The sequence below is a fragment of the Tympanuchus pallidicinctus genome, unplaced genomic scaffold, assembly GCF_026119805.1.
Source record: "Tympanuchus pallidicinctus isolate F22 unplaced genomic scaffold, pur_lepc_1.0 scaffold5, whole genome shotgun sequence".
NCBI lineage: Eukaryota > Metazoa > Chordata > Aves > Galliformes > Phasianidae > Tympanuchus > Tympanuchus pallidicinctus.
In genome coordinates, this window is record NW_026294769.1 from 18,615,265 (window position 1) to 18,633,364 (window position 18,100).

Below are 18,100 nucleotides of genomic sequence, written 5' to 3' on the forward strand. Positions count from 1 at the left end.
AATTTTCCTGCACCAGCAAAACTAAACTCAAAGTCTTCCTGTTTTTAAAAATAGGCATCTCCTTCTCTTCTGCAAGTATATCAGCACCACAATGCAAATTGATATGCTTTTCTACCAGATAGAAAGGATTTCGGAGCCAAGTGATGGCAACAGCAAAGCTTGAAGTGCAGGCTAACCATGCTATATGGCTTAAAAATATACATGGTATATATTTAATGTGAAAATAAATATACATTAGAAAGTCAAGTAAAAGCTGCTTCTCTCTCTCAGGAATTAAAAGTTGTTTAAGGTAACTCTTTCTGCTCCAGGTTTGTGGTTTGAATACCGAAGTTTCCAGCTTGAGTTATGTCTGTCTGCTGTGCACAAATTGCACACAAAAGATTTAAAGTGATTGCTACAGCCACAGGGCAAGACCAAATGTAGCAACAGGTGAAGCACTGTCAATACTAAAAGTAAACAAGTGCAATTTTCTTCTATTACAGTAATTAAGTGCTACCTGAGGACATCAGTAGGTTAAAAAAATATACCAGTCATGAAAATATTATTTGTGCACCATAAACCAGAAGTCTTATTAAAGAAAACTGAAACACATGCATTAATGGTCAAGTTAATATCCCTGTAGATTCCAAATATTTGAATTTCCTGAACTATGTTCACTGGACCCTTAGAACAATTTCCTGCTCCTTGAATGCCTTAATATAGTTTCTTGTAAGTCATCAGAGCACTCAAAAAATCCTCTACTACACAAACACACACTAAACATAGTCCTTTCTAAACTCTGTAACTGATTTTGTTTGTCTTTTCAAGTACCTGATTTTATTGAGGATATCAATTCCAGACTGCTCCAGAAGGACATTTTTCACAAAAGTGCGTGGGATGGAAATCTTCTCAGTGCTAGCTTCAATCAGGTCTTCACGGATATGAGCTTTCTTCATTACATTTGGGCAAAGATTTTCTGCTGCATCCACCATGGATTCAAGGAGAGTCTGCAGCACAGTAAGCAAAAGCTAATGTCAGGTATGGAGGCTTAAATTAGTTGCAGAGCACACCATTATTCTGTTGCATAACACTATGATACCTTTAGACTTACAATTTTTCTTCCTATACTCAAATCCATTTTGCAATCCAGTTGCAATACAAAAAGCTTTTTAAAAAAGAAAGCTTAGGAAAAACAACATACTAGCTTTGAAAACTGCCTGTAAATGTACTTCTTCACATCTTCAAATCCAAAACATTTGCATTTCTGTGTGCTCGATAGTAAAATAACAAGAAATTACCCTTACACAGCTGGCATTACACTCCCCACCCCTACATACTGCAGGAGTGGAGGCAGCTCTGCCGCACCAGCCTTCGCACAAACCTCTGCCCTGAACTGGCAGCTTTCAGTGTGCTCCGGACCTGCCTGCTCTTTTTCAAAAGGGAAATCAGTACACAAAGGAGACTCACAAGAACTGGGTGTGCTACACAGGCATATAACCGAAAACTAAAATGTAGCTAGAAGTATGATTTGCAAGGAAGGTAAAACTTTTAATGTATGGATCTCACACACATGGAAGTTCACAGTGATGCACTAAGCAATGATTTTTATTTTTAAATGACTGATCAAAGAAATAAACCAGGAGAGAACAATGGAAACAAGATCACGTAACTTTTCAACCCCCTCAACTTTTCTGAAGGCCTCCTCTGGTGATAAAAATCAACTTTTCAGGCTTTTTTTTTTTTTTTTTTTTTAAGAAAAATCTTTTATATGTTCCTCAATGAAACCATGTCATGAAGCACCTTTCAACTGTATTGGATTTATCAATATTCTGTGTATTATCTGTGCTTGTGAGAAAAGGAGATAATGGTTTTAATCCAATTTTATAAACCATGAATAAATCCAGCTCTGACTGGAAGATACAAAGAGTGCTCACTACACAGGATGACAAAATCATGAAGATTGGAAAAGACCTCTAAGATCCCTAATCCAACCATCAGCCCATCCCCACTGTGCCCGCTAAGCACGTCCCTCAGTGCCACATCCACATGTTCCTTGAACTCCTCCAGGGATGGTGACTCCACCACCTCCCTGGGCAGCCTGTGCCACTGCCCAATAAACTCAGCATAACCTAAGCATATTTTGGGCCACAATACTAATGAAGAGCCTTCCCAGCCCTTGTGGCCATATCCATACAGAGGATGAAGAACTTCCACGGTAACTGAACTAAGTAAAATACTAACAAGAATTACTGATATATTACTTCTTTTTGCAAAGCAGTGTCTAGTCAGTCTTGAAAATCACACTGCAGCAGAATGGAAATAAGGACAAACAGTACAAATGCCCATTCTGTCCTTATAAAAAAATCTTGTCTTGCTTAAGCACCACTTGTCTTGCCTACAGGTTTCTCTTTGGCTTTTGCTGACTGAATAAGCCATCTCTGGGTTCCATGTCAACAGTGACACCAGCAGGAGAACAGAAATGCAAGAGTGATGCTACAATTTCTCCTTTGACCAAACTCAACACACTCTAAGATGGTGCTTGTCCTTATTCTACTTCTCCCTTCACTTTTCTTCCATTCTTACAGATAAATCACCTATTATTTACGTGAAAAGTTCTTCTTGACTTTAATCAATTTCCAAACACACTTTTCCAGAACAAAGCTATCTGCTCAGTGTAGAAGCTAAAAAATTAAAACTCCATTTACAGCATATACAATGTTTTTACTCCTCAATATCATGAAGTAACAGTACCTATGTGAGCTCCCTTATCTAGCTTCCACATAATGCTCTGAATTGGCCTAAATAAGTGAAAGAAAAAAAAAATCCTAATCTACATTCAATATTTTCTGCACCATGTAAAGCTCTTAGCATCACCATATAGTTTAAAAGAAAACCTTTTAGCCCTGAGTGTAAAATTAATACAAACAGGCATTACTTTATAGAAAGAGCATTATGACCTAAGAGTCTTTTGTAAGGCACTTAAACTTTGCTGTAGAAGTCATAAGAATAAATGAAAAAAGCTTAGAATGGTAGTGCTAAAGTGCCTTTTGCTGTAAATGCGTAAAAACAAACAAAAGACCCATCAAGGCAATCTTATTCCAGGAGCAATATATAACACTCCAAACACTAAAAAGTATTTATTTTCCTTCTCTAAGACTCTTCAAAATGCACAGGATTTATTTAAGTGTGCGAGCTGTATGCAAAGGGTGACCTCTTAACATCTGTCCCAGTAACAGCCCAGAAGCTACACTGGGAAGAATCCTGTAGCTAAATCACTTTCATGTCCACAGAAATTAAAGATGTGAAAGAAAATCTTTGCCTTATTTCAATACAGTGGAGGAAGGGGAAAAAAATGCTGAAAATTCAGCACCATTTTCTTCTTCATTAACTTTTTTAATTTATAAAAAGTAATTAGTAATGTGGTATTATTAGTGTTCTTTATTACATTCCCACTGACTAAAGCATTTTCATGCTGATTCAACTGAACAGTTCAATCTGCACTTCTGGATTCTTCCATGATCTGAATAATGCAAAACACAGGCAGATAGCTTAGTCAAACCTAAGTTGCTTTGAATTGTTTCAGAACCTTGTTTTTAGATTCACCAGCTTCCAGAAGATCCTGTAAGCTCCTCAAATTGCCCCAGCCTACCTTGTTGGACAGATGCCTTTGCACATTCTGTATAAATGACTCTTCTTTATTTATTACACAGTAAGACATAACTGAACATAGACATTACTGCAAAAGTGCTGCCTGAACTTACATTTAAGAGTATTTAAGTATTTACAGATCAATTATGTCTATTTCAAGAATTGAGATTTAATGGAAGCTTGTGAAAGGATTTCCTGTGAAGCTGCCTGTAGAAATTCTTGAGGCACTTTCAATATACACAAGTTATCCAAACCCAACAGTTCAAGTGGAAATTCTGCATCCGGTTCAAAGTAGTCACTGGGATAAAAATTCTGCAATGGAGCCTACAGAAAAGCAGCTTTCGTTTCAGTGGAATACCTTAAATTAAGAGCACTTCTCTCCAGGGCATAAGAATTTCTACAGTGCTTTTTAGACACCTTTGTTAAAGGCCTAAGGAGCAGTCAATAACTCTTCCTGTCCTAGAAGATTCCCAAAAGAGACACATTGTGCCTGTGGTTTTTTCACAGAATCAAGGACTGGCTTGGGTTGGAAAGCACCTCAAGGATCATCAGGTTCCAAATCCCTGCACAAGCAGGTCTGCCAGCTGATAGACCAAGTACTAGATCAACTTCTGTCAGGAAAAATTCCATTTGATATAAACATGATATGTTCCTTCTGCTATTGCAAGCACTAAAGTCATTTTTTCATTCCAACTGGGCAAGTAGCCAGATAATAAAGCACAAAGTTGTAAGAAACTAATAACTAAAAGATAACTTGTGCACAAGTATACTGAGAAGTTAAAAAAACAACCATAACTGGGTGGCATATTTGCATTTTTAAAATATCAGCAGACCTCAGACATTAATTATTCCTGCACGTGAGAGATGGTAGAAAGCCACCCACAGACCTTAAGCTGCTCATCCACAACCCTTGTTACTTCTCCAGCCATGGATTCAAGAGTCTCTTGGATTGGATTGGGGAGTGAACCATTTGCTCCCGCCCAAGCAGCTCCGCCAAGGTGGTACAGGTTTGGTAAAAGCTGTAAGACAGAAAGACTATCTTCAGAAAGCAGACTCTTCGCTACCTGTCTTCAAATCTGAACACACAGGAGGAAACTTCTCTGCTAAACTAAAGAATTTATAAATATTATCTGAATTTATATTATCATATAAATATAATATTTATATTATCATATAAAGAAAATATGAACTTGTGACACAATGTTATCATAACCCCCCAAAAGGAGAAGGCTGCAAGCACATATTGAACTATGCTCAGTATTATCAGTTTGCTGAGAAAGGCTTACTGTTTTGGAGTTCTTGGCATCTCGCATAAGCCTTTCTGCAGATTTGACATCTTCCTGTACAGCATCCACACCACAGTTTCTTAAGGAGTTGAGATGATCTTGCACTTTAACACATATTCTGTCAATCATCTACTTGAACAAAGGAAAGAAAAAAGACAAAACATCAGGATGCTGCTCAAATGCAAACTGAATTCAGTCCAGGTAGCAAATCAATACTATCATGATGAGATCTGAAGTGAAAATATAAAGATCTGGAAATGCACGATCAATGCTCAGAGGGTTTATCAGTGCTACAGAAAGAAAGCACTGTAACTCTTAAAGACACACCCAGATGCCAGAAAAATAAATCATTTGTCATTAAAAAATATATTGCTTAGCGTATTTCTCCCAAGTTACCTGTGGGATAACTACAAATAAACAATAAGGTACCCATTTTAGGCTTTGTTTTGCTTTTCAGAGCAGCTTTAAAGCTGAAATTCTTGCTACATATAAGCCTTAGCTTTGACGGTTTGCAAATTGTTAAGAAGTTCACACAGTTAAAGAAAACTCTGACACAATCCAACATCAACAGAGATTTTACCTACCTAAGCAAAATAGTATTGTGTAGGCTTTGGGGGGGTTTCTTTCACAATATAGATATTCCTAGTTGCAGGGGAACTAGGAATGCCAAAGCAAAAGTTTCCATCATATCTTTCACACTGAGATAAAATGAACTTCATCTGCATTGATATCACATTTCATTCAACATGCTGCGAGGCTGAGGCAGATGGTTTATCTGTATCCTTACAAGGACCACAGAACGGCTGACATATTGTCAGCTTTGATTAAGAAAGACATAGTAGAGGCATATAATAGCTAAAAAGTATTTATTGGCCTGCATAGTATTCAGTAGAATTGTCTATTTGACATTTCAAAGAAAGAGCACATGTGTTATCAACATATCAAGCCTCAAGTTCTAACATCTTATATCATTATCGATGAGAAGTGAAATAATTTCACAGCATGCTCCTGTTCTGCTCCACATTACTCTTTCTCTTGAAAGGGTTTTGAGTGTTTTTTTGTAGAAGGACAAAAAGCTAATTAATTATCAGATAGTAGAAACTCTCACTGGGACAGCTGGACTGAAAAACATACATACACTCTGGGAATAATAATGTATTTCCACTATACTAGGATACAGGACCTTTTCCAGCTCTCTTTAAAGCTGTTTTTGAAATCCATCCCCACAATGCACAATTTAATATAGAAATGAGTATTTTTCTCTACTTTTGAAATAAAAATAAATTTACTGAATCCTGATATGCACGTGAAATTATTAACACAGGATAAAAGGTGGCACTGGAACAGATAAATGCGTAAAGTAAAATGATGCTGCTCTTGCAGCTTTTAGTGCCCATACATCTCCAAGTACCATTTTCTCTGTTGAGAGGTTACAATATAATTTTAGCCTGCAAATAAAATTTTGTCCCATTAACTTTTAACGATGCAGGTAGAAAAAAGCTACTTGGAATTTAAATTCACCAAAAAAAATGCAGGCAACAGAGAAACATTACTGACTCAGCTGAAGAGCAAAATAAGTATTCGTCTCCTGTTTGCTGGAGTCTTCCATTTGAATGAGAACACAACTAGTGCAAGTAAATTTAAAGCAAAGGCTGTGACAGGTTTTATTTTGTTTACATCACCTTGTTTTTGTGGTGTACTGGAGCTGATAACAACCCTGAGAAGTACTGGTAAGAAACGTATTAGAACAGAGAGAATGATGAGAACCACAGAAAATTCTAGTAGTTCTTTCAATAGAAGAGCAAACAAAAACAAAAAAACACAATCCCCTACAAAAAGACCATGTCCTGTTTCAGCAAACTTAGGTAGTGAAACTTCCCAGCTTCCAGCAGTATTTTGGACTGTGTCAGGTCACCTTTTCAGCAGTCCACAATTTAGAGTGCAGAAGTCCATGTTCCATTGCTCCCTACATCTAAGTAAAGTCTCCCAAGATGCTTGAAATTCTGAATGTCTAAGGTAGATGATGACTTGCTCTCTGGTGGTATCAAAGGGCATGCTTACATGCTGGCTCAATGTTATGTAGAGATATCGAGACTCTGACAGCGGAAGTGACATAGCCTTATAATGATGCCAGTCACATTGATAAGAGCTGGCTGGAAAGGTTAGACTTCAGAGCACAAATTTACTAAGCCATTTCTGGTTCCAACAGCAGTTTACACAGAGATTTCTTAGTGTTTTTAAGACCTACTTCTTCTAAAAATAGCACCATTGATCTCGCTTATTTCCCACAAGACACATTGTGCTTTAAGCTATTCTGATGGAAGAGCAGGAGAATTCTGCCTCCATCCAGATATTAAAATCAGAGAAGTACCAGTTAGGAACTCACCTGCTGAGTGGTACTAGTAACAATGCCTTGCTGTAACCGATATGCTTGCTCCTGTAGGTACTTTCTGGTCTCATGATTACGAAGCAAGTAGTTTTCTATCTAAAAAAACAAAGCTAGATTAGGAAACTGATTTGCCTCTACGTTATTTGCTTTCAATATTGCCACTGTATCTAACAGTAAAAACTGCTTCAGTATAATCTTGTTTGTTATCTACAAACCTTATTCTGTATGTCTCAGTGCTGGATAATCACATTGGCACGTATCCATTCAGTCAGTAGCAAAATATCACTAAAAACTGGTTTTGCCTGAGTTATTAATCTCTTTGGAGAATTTAGTAACTTTTAATGACAAAAAAAGTAGACACAGGTCTTAGAAATATATAAAGGGAATCTATCCTTAAAGTATTGTTGTAGAGACCATGACAAGAAAGCTAATAGACTTAGATTCAGTTGGCTCGCTGTAAAAACGTGGATTTAAACAGCCGTGTGGATTTCAGAGAAGATAAGTTATCTAAGAGCGCGTAAGTGATGCAGGAGCCTCAGTTCAGAAGTTACACTGAGCTAATGAGCCCACAAGTGCTGTTCAGAAAAAACTGATTTCTACCCACAGCTGCTGGTCACAGATCACTGCAACTTTCACCAGTGGTTACCACCTACCCTCAGTCAGCTTAATAGAATATGAAATAAGCCCTTAACTTGGCTCTGCCAAACTTAGCCAAGTCCAAAACCCTACAAGTAAACACTGCTTAAGGTCCAGAAAGAAACCTCTTAACCTGCATCACAGGCAAGAACTGGAACAGTCTGACCATGTCCCTTAATGAGGCCTTCAATAATAAAGCAGAGTTTATCAAGCTCATCCACAGTGTAAGTAAAGCATACTGTAGAGATACCGTTCCATATGGTGCTGGATCAGATCCAGGAGCACTCTTATGTTCAAGCTGCAGTGCACTGAAGCTTGTGGGCCCTCCTGAGATGCCAACAAGCCAGTTGAGATGTCCCTTCACTGTGTTCCATATCACAGTTTGTGTGCTGTTCCTGCTTGCATAGCATTAGTAGCCTTCACAGCACTACTTCAGAAACTTTTTTTTTTTTTTTTGGAAGAGAATTGCCTGATACTGTACAAACAAAGCTTGAACAACACAAGTTTAAAGAAACTGAGGGCTAGTGTTAGCAACTTCAAAATTAATAAAAGTACTCTTTGAACACAATGCCTAATTAACACACAGAATAATATTTTTTGAGAGATACATTTATCATTTCAGATATGAAACTATCTACAATTACATTAAACAAGATGTAAGAAATACAACCTCCTGAACGATCCAGACTTTTTAAAGAAAAACTTACATCATTTACATGCATCAAAGAAAAAAGGGCCTAACTACCAGCACTTTTCCCTTTGAGAATCTCTTTAATGAGCATTTCTTTACTAATAAGGATCATAGCTATTGCTTTTTAATCGTAAATCTCTGTAATATCTATTCATATGGATTCTGTGATCCTACTCTGGTGGAAGGAAAACTACTCATTAAAGACTCATGAAGCATGTGTTTTCCAATAGAGCAGAAGGCTTACTTGGAGCTTGAAAAATTTACTGTATTAAAACTCATCTGAGAGTTGTATAGCCCATGCAAGTGGAACAGCTACAGATACTATCAACACCATCTACATCCAAAAGAACACGGTGCAGTTGTTAGTTTATGGCAACACAGTGTGTTAACTTTATATGCATGATATAAAACACATGCAGTAAATGTTTTTATTCTCCCCCAAATTTAAGAGCATTCTTTGTCTTGTATGGTGCCGACTGCACTTTTTATGCGACAGGAAAAAAATGTCTACCACTAATTCTGCACACAAAGAAATACAAAAAAAAAAAAAACAGATATGAAAAACAACAACAACAACAAACAAAACACGAGTTTCAGACTCTCCATGCTTAGATGAAAAGAAATAAAAAGCCCAGATCACACTGGTTTGGTTATGACTTTTCAATACATGCCAATGCATTGCACCATACATTGGAACAGGAAGTTTTACATGCTCTTGCAGCACTTGATTATCACATACATACTCATGCAAATCAAACATTCAGTGAAATTATCCAAGAAGTCTTATTCAATCATGCAGAAAATCACTGTCACTTAAAAAAAAACAAAAAAACCAACCATGTTTAATTGTCTTTATTTCTGTAAGTGGTTGGTATGGGCAATACCTTTTGCAGTGCCTCTTCCGTTTTCTCAGGGTTTGTTTTCAGTGCTTGGGAAGCATCATTCATAGGTATAGGCATGAATCTCAAAGTATAATTTCTAAAGAAAAATTAATATACATATATATTAGTAAAACTCAATCTAATTACTGTGTCTCTTTACTGAGTATAAATTAGAAGGGAGAGAGAAGATGTATCCAGTCTGTCTGTAGAAGGCACAAAGACAATATTTTTTACATTTTTAAGTGGAATAATTGGAGGGGCAAACATGCTTCTTCTTTCTGCTTATGCTTTGACACTAAATGGAGGTGGAGATTTCAAAGAACACAAAATGCAGCTAAATGACCATTGCCCAGTAGCTGCCAAGGACTATGCTGTTCTTTGTGCCTTTGTCCACAAGGTAGGATTACTTTTTCCTATATCAAAACAGAACAATTTCAGTGCCTACTGGCAATTCTATCAGATCTAAGCCAAAATGGAAATGTTCAGTGACAGATAAGACAGTGACCAAGCGAACAGGTTTTGAAAATTCAGTATTTAACAGCTTCCTGTGTTTATAACTATTTGAAGACACTTGCTGAATTATTAATAAAAACTGACAAAACAAGTGTGGCTTCTCCACACTGATCTACGCAAACAATTACTCCCTGCATTTTGCTTATTTGTTTGCAAAATATTTCCATAGCTACATCCATCTGCCGCAATACAAGAATAGAGATAGAGTTTTATCTCAAGTCCAAATCGCATTTAAACTCTAAGAACATAATTTGGCTAGCATTACAGTTAAATTTAAAATGTTACATGCAGTGGTATCACCATGTGCCTTTTGATTTCAATAAAAGGGTGAAAAAGAGCAGAAAGTTCTTAAAAACCAGCAAAGAAATTATTCTATTTCCAATTAGTCTTCTTTTCCCGCAAACATCTCTTCCTCCTCCTTCAGCTGTCTGCAAACATCCTGCTAACCATCTGTTTCTATTCCATTCAGAGCTCCATAAATATGTTCAGAGTCCTCTATTTACGAGCACCTTACAGTTGACAGTTTCAGCTGAGCCTAATTCATTGACTTCACCAGAACCAACCCTCAGTAAATGCACTAATTCAAACAGCAGATCACAGAACAGGATCATAGAACATACCAAGGTGGAAGAGACCCACAGGGATCACCAAGCCCAGATAGGCTCCACACAGGAACACCCAAAACTCAAACCCTATGTCTGAGAGAGGTGTCCAAACATGTCCCTGAACTCCGGCCCCAGGCAGCATGTTCTGTGCTGCAGACCCTTTCCTGACCCCCAGCTGCCCTCCCCTGATGCAGCTCCATGCCGTTCCCTAGGGCCCTGTCACTGTCACACAGAGCAGAGCTCAGCGCTGCCCCTCCGCTCCCTGTGAGGAGCTGCAGCCGCCATTCAGGCCCTCTGAAATACCCCTGAGGTATCTCAGGGAGTAAAACCTCGTGCATTCAAATGCACCTTCAGCATTTATGGTGTTTAAACCAGACCTCCATGCTGTCTGCCCCAGCAGGACCATGCCTGGTATTACAGCAGAGCAGGTGTCTGCCCATAGCCCATGATGTGGATATCTTAGTTACGGTGAAACCCCAGTATTCTGTCATTTCCTATTCCAAGTGAAATGTAACTGTCTGAAGGACAGTGCTCTTTTTAACCACCTATCCTACTGATTCCTCATTGATACAACCTAATATTTTCCAGTGAATGCCTGTGCAAGGCTTCCATTTCTCTTTCCTAACATGAACACAGTGTGTGGCATCAGCAGTAGACACCCACATGTGCCAGCAAGAAAGCAGCTGTGTGGAACTTTGCTGCCTGCCCACGTTAGCCCACAACAAATGTCAGAGAGAGGTAATTACAGAACTTGCTGATTGCCTGATTACTACCTGGCAGGTGGGGTATTTATTTAGATAAAAAGAAACAAAGGTAGATTTCCAAGGATCTCTGCAGCTGTTTGACATTTAATACATCACATTAATTGAAATCTATAATTGCTAGCTCTCATGCCAGTAATTATATGCTAAATTCAATTTGTCAAAGGCTTAGTGCTCTGTCCATCTCCCTCTCTCACTGAAAGGGGGGAAATGAAAGACAAGGAGATTTCATGGACACGCAGTCAGAGAGGTAGAACATTCAAAGACCACTACCCAAGGAAAGCTCCATAACAGGTTTCCTTTGGACAGACAGCAATATACTGGAACGCTAGCCTATCTGCATCTAAAAATTAAGTACCTCTTAGAGATAAACATCAAGAATTTAAAGCTTAATTTCCATTTCAATCATTACAGCAATGTTTAACCATTTTTCTGCTTCCTAAAATACTCCTCCATTCTTTTTCTTTATATTCCATTTTTCTCATAATGGAATACATTTCTCTATCAAATCAATAATCCAGCAACATCATAATACACCAATGCTCTCAGCAAAACGTCTACATTTCAAAGAGGCACTCAGAGATTAGAGAGAATCTCTCAAACTTCTCTCTCTTCCTTTACATACAGCATACAACAACATAAACCCATTTCTTCTCCTATAGTAACTTCTGCTCCATTCATGACATACACTCACTGCTGCAGAATGATTTTACCCCTTTTGTCCTTCTTAAAGGTACAATCCAGTAATGCCATGTCTCCTGAAATGACACCTTTAGAGGGCTACAGAAATCTTTTCCAGCACCTCACATCAGCTGGCCGGGATACCCCTGTTATAACATTGTTATTGGCCAAGCTCCTGGAATTCCCTGCTAGGACCAACATTTCCACAAAACTTCAAGTATATGAAGAAAAACTGAGAGGAGGAGGGAAAAAAACAAACAAACAAACCAAAAAAAGGAATGTTCAGATTACCTAAGCCTGTTAAAAATTTACAATCCCTCCCTGTCTCATCCATTCCCCTCCTCAGCCTCATCACACTATGAGGACCTACTTTCCTTCTCTTTTTTGGATTGGTATATGATTATTTTTTATAAGAACAAAAACCAAAACAACACACACAACACATTCCCAGGCATCTTCAGTAAATTTCAATGTATTCTGAGCAACAGTTCTTTCCTATTGGAATATTTATTGTTTTATATATACATAAAACATATGGTGGAAGATACTCTGAATCTATCATTAAGATGGATTGTTTAAAGGCTAAGTCTTTTAAGCCAGCATTGACAGTCAAGATTAAACTTTTGTTGCTTGTGACTCAGGTTGGTTTATTATGAATGATTTTAATCATTTTAAAATGTCAGAGGAGATGTAAAGTGACCTCAGCTTCCAAGCTAAATAAATGAATAGTCACCTCAACAAAGTGCAGTGTCACAGAATTAGATGCAACTTTTTTTTCTGAATTTTTTTTTTCCTGCCTAGATTACTTGCTTTTGCCTTAGGATTTCTCTTTTCTTTTTTATTTACTTATCCACACATCAGAACAGAAAAGTAAAGTTGATGCTAACAAGAAAGTATGCATACATTCTTTTCTACTAGACTTTCTCACAAATGTGCATGCTATTGCTTTCTGAAAGACAAATGTCTGCAAGCTGACAAATAATCTTTGCAAATGATTATTCACTATTATCAGTGAAATCACTCCAAGATTATTTGCTTAATTATACACAATTTATATAATTTTCCTCATCAGTGCAATCAAATTCATTTTGAAATGAAGTATAGGAACAACAGCAGTTTCATAAACCAAGTAACTTTATGAGCTCTACATAGTTAGGACTAAGGGTGAAGACACTCCCCATGTTAGTTATATAGCTTTTCAACACACCAGAAATTGTCCAGAAATTAGCAATAGTATATTAGCATCACCATCTAAAGAGACCATTTGTTCCTGTCGGAGGGATTAATGATGTGAAACAACTGCAACTGCTGCTGAATTTAAATCTGTAATTTTTCCCTCTTAATAAACACATATTAAAAAAATATGATGGAGATTGAGGGAGAAGAAAGTCATTGATCACCTATCATTGGTAACTGCTGCAGCTATGAGCGAGCTCAGGGAAGCAAGAGGATCCAGACCACAAAGACTACAATGAATAAGTGTGGTCCTGAGATCATTGTCATTAGTTTCAACTTTCTTGGGGAATGAAAATAAAGTCAGACCACAAAGGCATACTTCAGTAATTTTCTGTTCAGCTTCTCTCATTGAGAAGAATGGAATTTTGGCATGCTATCTGGACAAGAAAAATTATACAAACAAAACAAAACAAACAAACAAAAAACAAACGAGAAAAAGGAAAATATTCTCAAATGCAGAAATTCAGTGTCTAGAGCAGAACTCAATGGTCTTAATGCTGACAGCAGAGGATTCATGAAAAGAGCACCAGAGTTTTTTCCCTATTTTTTGAAGGATGTGAAGTCACAAATTTTACTTTAAACTAGGCACCCCATTACTTGAGATCATTCAGCATCTTCAAATGATACTGACTGCAGTGAACTGCAGCTGCTTCTAACAATCAGGATCTAAGTTGCTTGCCCTCCTTCGTTGGTCATTCAGTTGCTTGAGAACTTACTTTTCCAGTGCCACAGCTATGTCCTGGAAGCCCTGAGCAGTGATATTGTTCTTGTCCCATATTACAGTTCTGAGAGGAAAAAAAAACCAAGAAGTATCACACACAAGCCAAATAAATCTATACAGAAATTTTGTGTATTGAAATAACACAGTTGTATGTCCAAAGCTGCAATGGTTGCAACATTTTAAAAAACTGTCTTTAGTCATTATGCTAGAAGCTTAAAACGACTAAAGTGAGGGACAAAGATATTACAAAACTGAGATCCCCTTTCTTCCAAGACGACTATATGCTATATTTTCTATTAGTAATATCTGAGTATAACTGTTCTAAAATGCTGTTAATAGAAAGATTTGAATATCAGCAGGCCAAACACTTCAAGAAAAAGAAAAGAAAATTGCAGTACAACAACAAAAAAATTCATGATGACTGGTAGCCAAAATTTTCAGCCTATTGTACATTCAATTCTCTGCCCGGTCATTGTACAGTTCCTACAGTTCCACATGCAATGTAACTAACTGACTATATATGCCATTAAATTAGGTGCATAAATTGCAGCTCTTTGGAATAAACATTTGTGATAAGAGTGATAAAGTCGTTCCTCCCCCCTCCCCCCCATCTTCTCCCCTAGTTTAGACCACTCAAGCAGACTGCCTGGCAATTTGTGAACACATGTTTAAAGATCTCATTAGCAGTCAGAAGAGACAGTCATGCAGATAAATCTTGCTTGTGCAAGAGCACTAGCTGTAGCTGTTCTTTAAAAAAAAAAGAACAAAACAGATTTCTGGTGTTCAGAAAAAAAATTCTAGATGCGGGATTTCACAGGTAGTAACACACTTCTGCTATTGCAGAATAATTCCTTTAACTCTTCGTTTTTTAGAAGATGGAAAGACGGAGGCAAGGAAAAGAGGAAGGTAAATTCTACACCTACTCTCCAAAGATCAAAAATGTTTAAGGTGGTTTTTAATATTTTTGTCACTGGAACAAGCCCGTTTATATTTCTACCAGGACAAGATATTATAATATTTTAAGAGCAGCCAGTTACCATCATATTATCCAGATTGTTATCACACCACAGACTGACAGCTATGACAGTGTACTGTCAGTCTGCAATCCTGAATACCCTCAAGGTTTTATTTCTTCAGGGACCAGTGGTCATTTCTGGTTAATACAATCCAGACACCTTAGTCACCTCTCCACTGTGTTCTTAACATTCTGGGAATAGCAAAGCAAACACTTATTTATTTTTTTAGTTCTTTCTGTATCTGAGCAGAACGGCCAGGACTGTTCTGGGGTAACAAATATTTGGGGGCCGGTCAGGAAGTTGGTTCTTCAGTGAACAATACACCATGAAAGGTTCATTTGCATGGGCTGATAAGAGGAGTGATTACTGACTTTCCTGATGATGGTGGCATATTTAGAGGTTCTCAATTGAGATTCATGTTGCTTGAAGGTTTACTGCTTGCTAATTGTATTCAGGATAGAAAAAATGTGATACCCTGAAGCCATCAGTGCCAGTCATGTCCTAAAAAACAGTGAAGCTGGCAAGTGGATGAATATGCAGAGAAGAGATGCCAAGATCCATCAGCACTAAAAGTGGCAGGAGAGGGAAAGGAGGGTTGATCCATGTTGCTACACATTCTAAATTCCACATGCTCTTGATTCTCTGCAGAGATACTACAGAAGGCAAGGGATTGTTTGTTTTTATTTCCCTCACAAGTATCAGAATTTTCTCTGCTAGGAAGGCCTCCAACAGAAAAGAGAGTGTAGAACAGATTCGCTAAGCACTGGAAGAGGTTTCCCAGAGAAGTCACTGGAGATCTTCAAAGCCTACTTGGAGAAGGCTCTAAGCAACCCAGTATTAAAGTTGGCCCTGCTTTGAGAAGAAGGCTGGATTAGATGACATCCAGAGCTCCATACCAACTTAATCTCTCTCAGGCTTACAGGAAATTTAGAGCTGCCTTGTCATAACTGAAAGATACCATCACTTCATTGCACCTATGTGTTCTTCTGTCAAAACCACAGCCCCCTCCCCTGATTTTGAAGTGGATGAGTAAAATCCAATACTGTTCCTAACACTATATCATGAAAGCATGAAATATTCTTCCAATCAAATGCAAGTTTGATCCAGTTTCAGTTCTGGATATGTTTTTGTAGAGAGAATCTCCATCTTTTCTTCTTTCTTTTTTTGAGAAGTTTTCCAAATGGAGACTCTTATCACTTGGCTTTCCCTGGAGAGAGAAACAGCTTAAGAATAAGCCAACAACTTCATTATTATTAAACTACTTTATCTTTTACTGCAAATATGTTTCCCTTACCTGAGCTTTGTGTTTATCTGTAGAGCTTTTGCCAGCATCTTTGCTCCCATATCACCCATGGCATTTCCACTAATATCCACTTTTGTAAGAGAAGTATTGCTGCCCAAAGCATTAATAATGATAGTGACCTCAGTCTTCAGCTTGGAATCTGCGAGGGACAATGACTGCAGGGGCTGTGGAGCACAGAAAAGGCACAGATAACAGCAACTGATAAAGCATGCATATCCACAAAAGAAGGTCCCCAAATTCTTGGAGATGACACTGAGCAAAAAATGATTTCTGTGTTTGCTGCACATGTAATATATGGTGAAGTAGAAGTTAGCAACTTACTGCACAAGTATCAAAGACACACTCACAAGTTAAGCTGCAATACCCTGAAAAAAGCATTAAGAAATAGTGACTTATTTTGTGTCCTCTGGTGAGATTTACTTAACCAGCACGCATCGCTTCCAGTGAGAAAGAACAATATCAGTGACCTCACTCAGATTGGTAACTTTACACCAAGGCCCAATTAAGGCCTGAAACATCGTTAAAACAAAAACAGTTCACTTAAACTATTTTATCATTATTACTTCAGCTTTAGGATTTGGTTTTGCATATCTGCGTGTCTTCAACTAAAAGCACAGACATATGGAAAGGATGCCACAGAAAAGTGTAACAGGTCTGAAATTAAAAGCACTGAGAAGAAGGTCCACTAACACGAGCAGGCCAACAGATATTATTCACAGTGATGTTCTGACAACTGTGCTTGCAAAATCTTTATGCAGCTTTTTATTTACAAACACACATTGTTTGCCTGAAACAAATTACTGGGCTCCTGCAAATTCCACAATAAGCCTTAAGAAAAAATGTCTGTATTCGTAAGTAGAGTCTTTCCTCCAGTCTTAGTGTCCAATACTCAAGAGCTGGAGCTTAAGAGCTACAGTCTATCCACCATTATGTCTTGTGCATGATTACATCTGCTAAAATTGTAATTTGTCTTTGCTGATGTATGATAATGCCACAAAACACTTTCCCTTGCTCAAGCATGAGCTCATATGGAGAAGTGCATTGTCACTACTTAGGCATTTACCAGAGGATGAATTTTAGTAGCCTAATAAGAGAAAATCATCACCTCATGAGGATGAGTTATGGCACTAAATTAGATGCCTAAGGCATAGATTAATGTAAATTATACAACTAAACTACAGATGTACACCTTCCAGGATCCAAGGTGCTTGCATGGTACCTGCTATACAATGAGACTCTTGCTTCCAGACACTGTTGGATCACAGTGATAACCAAAAAGCTTTCAACAATAAGAAATGCATTTCTAAGTGAGGAAATACATAAAAATTTGAAGGCACAGCAGGTTTATAATTAAAAAGTCTAAGAGTAACACAAGCCACATGCTGGTTTTATTTTATATGGAAAATATTAAATTACTATGTTAATGCCCTTAATCGGCCTATGTTCCCCTGTTTTACTACATTACATACCCTAAAGAACATTAACATCATATTAGAGAGGTATTTTAGAGTTTTTGGCACACATTTGAGAAGACCTCCTGTGAGGGATTCACAGAAAAGCAGTAGCACACAGCACTCAGACACAGAAAACGCGTTAAGTTTGTGAAAGACAAGTTTCTTCCGCTTCTCTTACGTTGCTATAGAAAGAGCCATTCCAGTAACTTTGCTGCAAGTGCTCACTCTCACATATCAGATTTTCTAAACCTCAAATACCTTCTCTCAGGAAAAGATTTCTCGCTCTACTTAATCCAGTGC

General features: G+C 37.7%; 1 protein-coding gene across 5 annotated transcripts in view; it reads right to left on the reverse strand.

Moving 5' to 3' along the window:
- Positions 1-18,100, reverse strand: part of CARMIL1 (capping protein regulator and myosin 1 linker 1) — a 173,698-nt gene that overhangs the window by 39,472 nt on the left and 116,126 nt on the right. For all 5 annotated transcript variants that reach the window (XM_052703340.1, XM_052703338.1, XM_052703339.1 and 2 more), the window contains exons 21-27: positions 16,338-16,510; positions 14,023-14,091; positions 9,514-9,607; positions 7,300-7,398; positions 4,914-5,042; positions 4,515-4,646; positions 811-986 (exon numbers count right to left, since the gene is read on the reverse strand). In XM_052703340.1, coding sequence (XP_052559300.1) covers positions 811-986; positions 4,515-4,646; positions 4,914-5,042; positions 7,300-7,398; positions 9,514-9,607; positions 14,023-14,091; positions 16,338-16,510 — 872 coding nt within the window. The remainder of the gene's footprint in view (positions 1-810; positions 987-4,514; positions 4,647-4,913; positions 5,043-7,299; positions 7,399-9,513; positions 9,608-14,022; positions 14,092-16,337; positions 16,511-18,100) is intronic.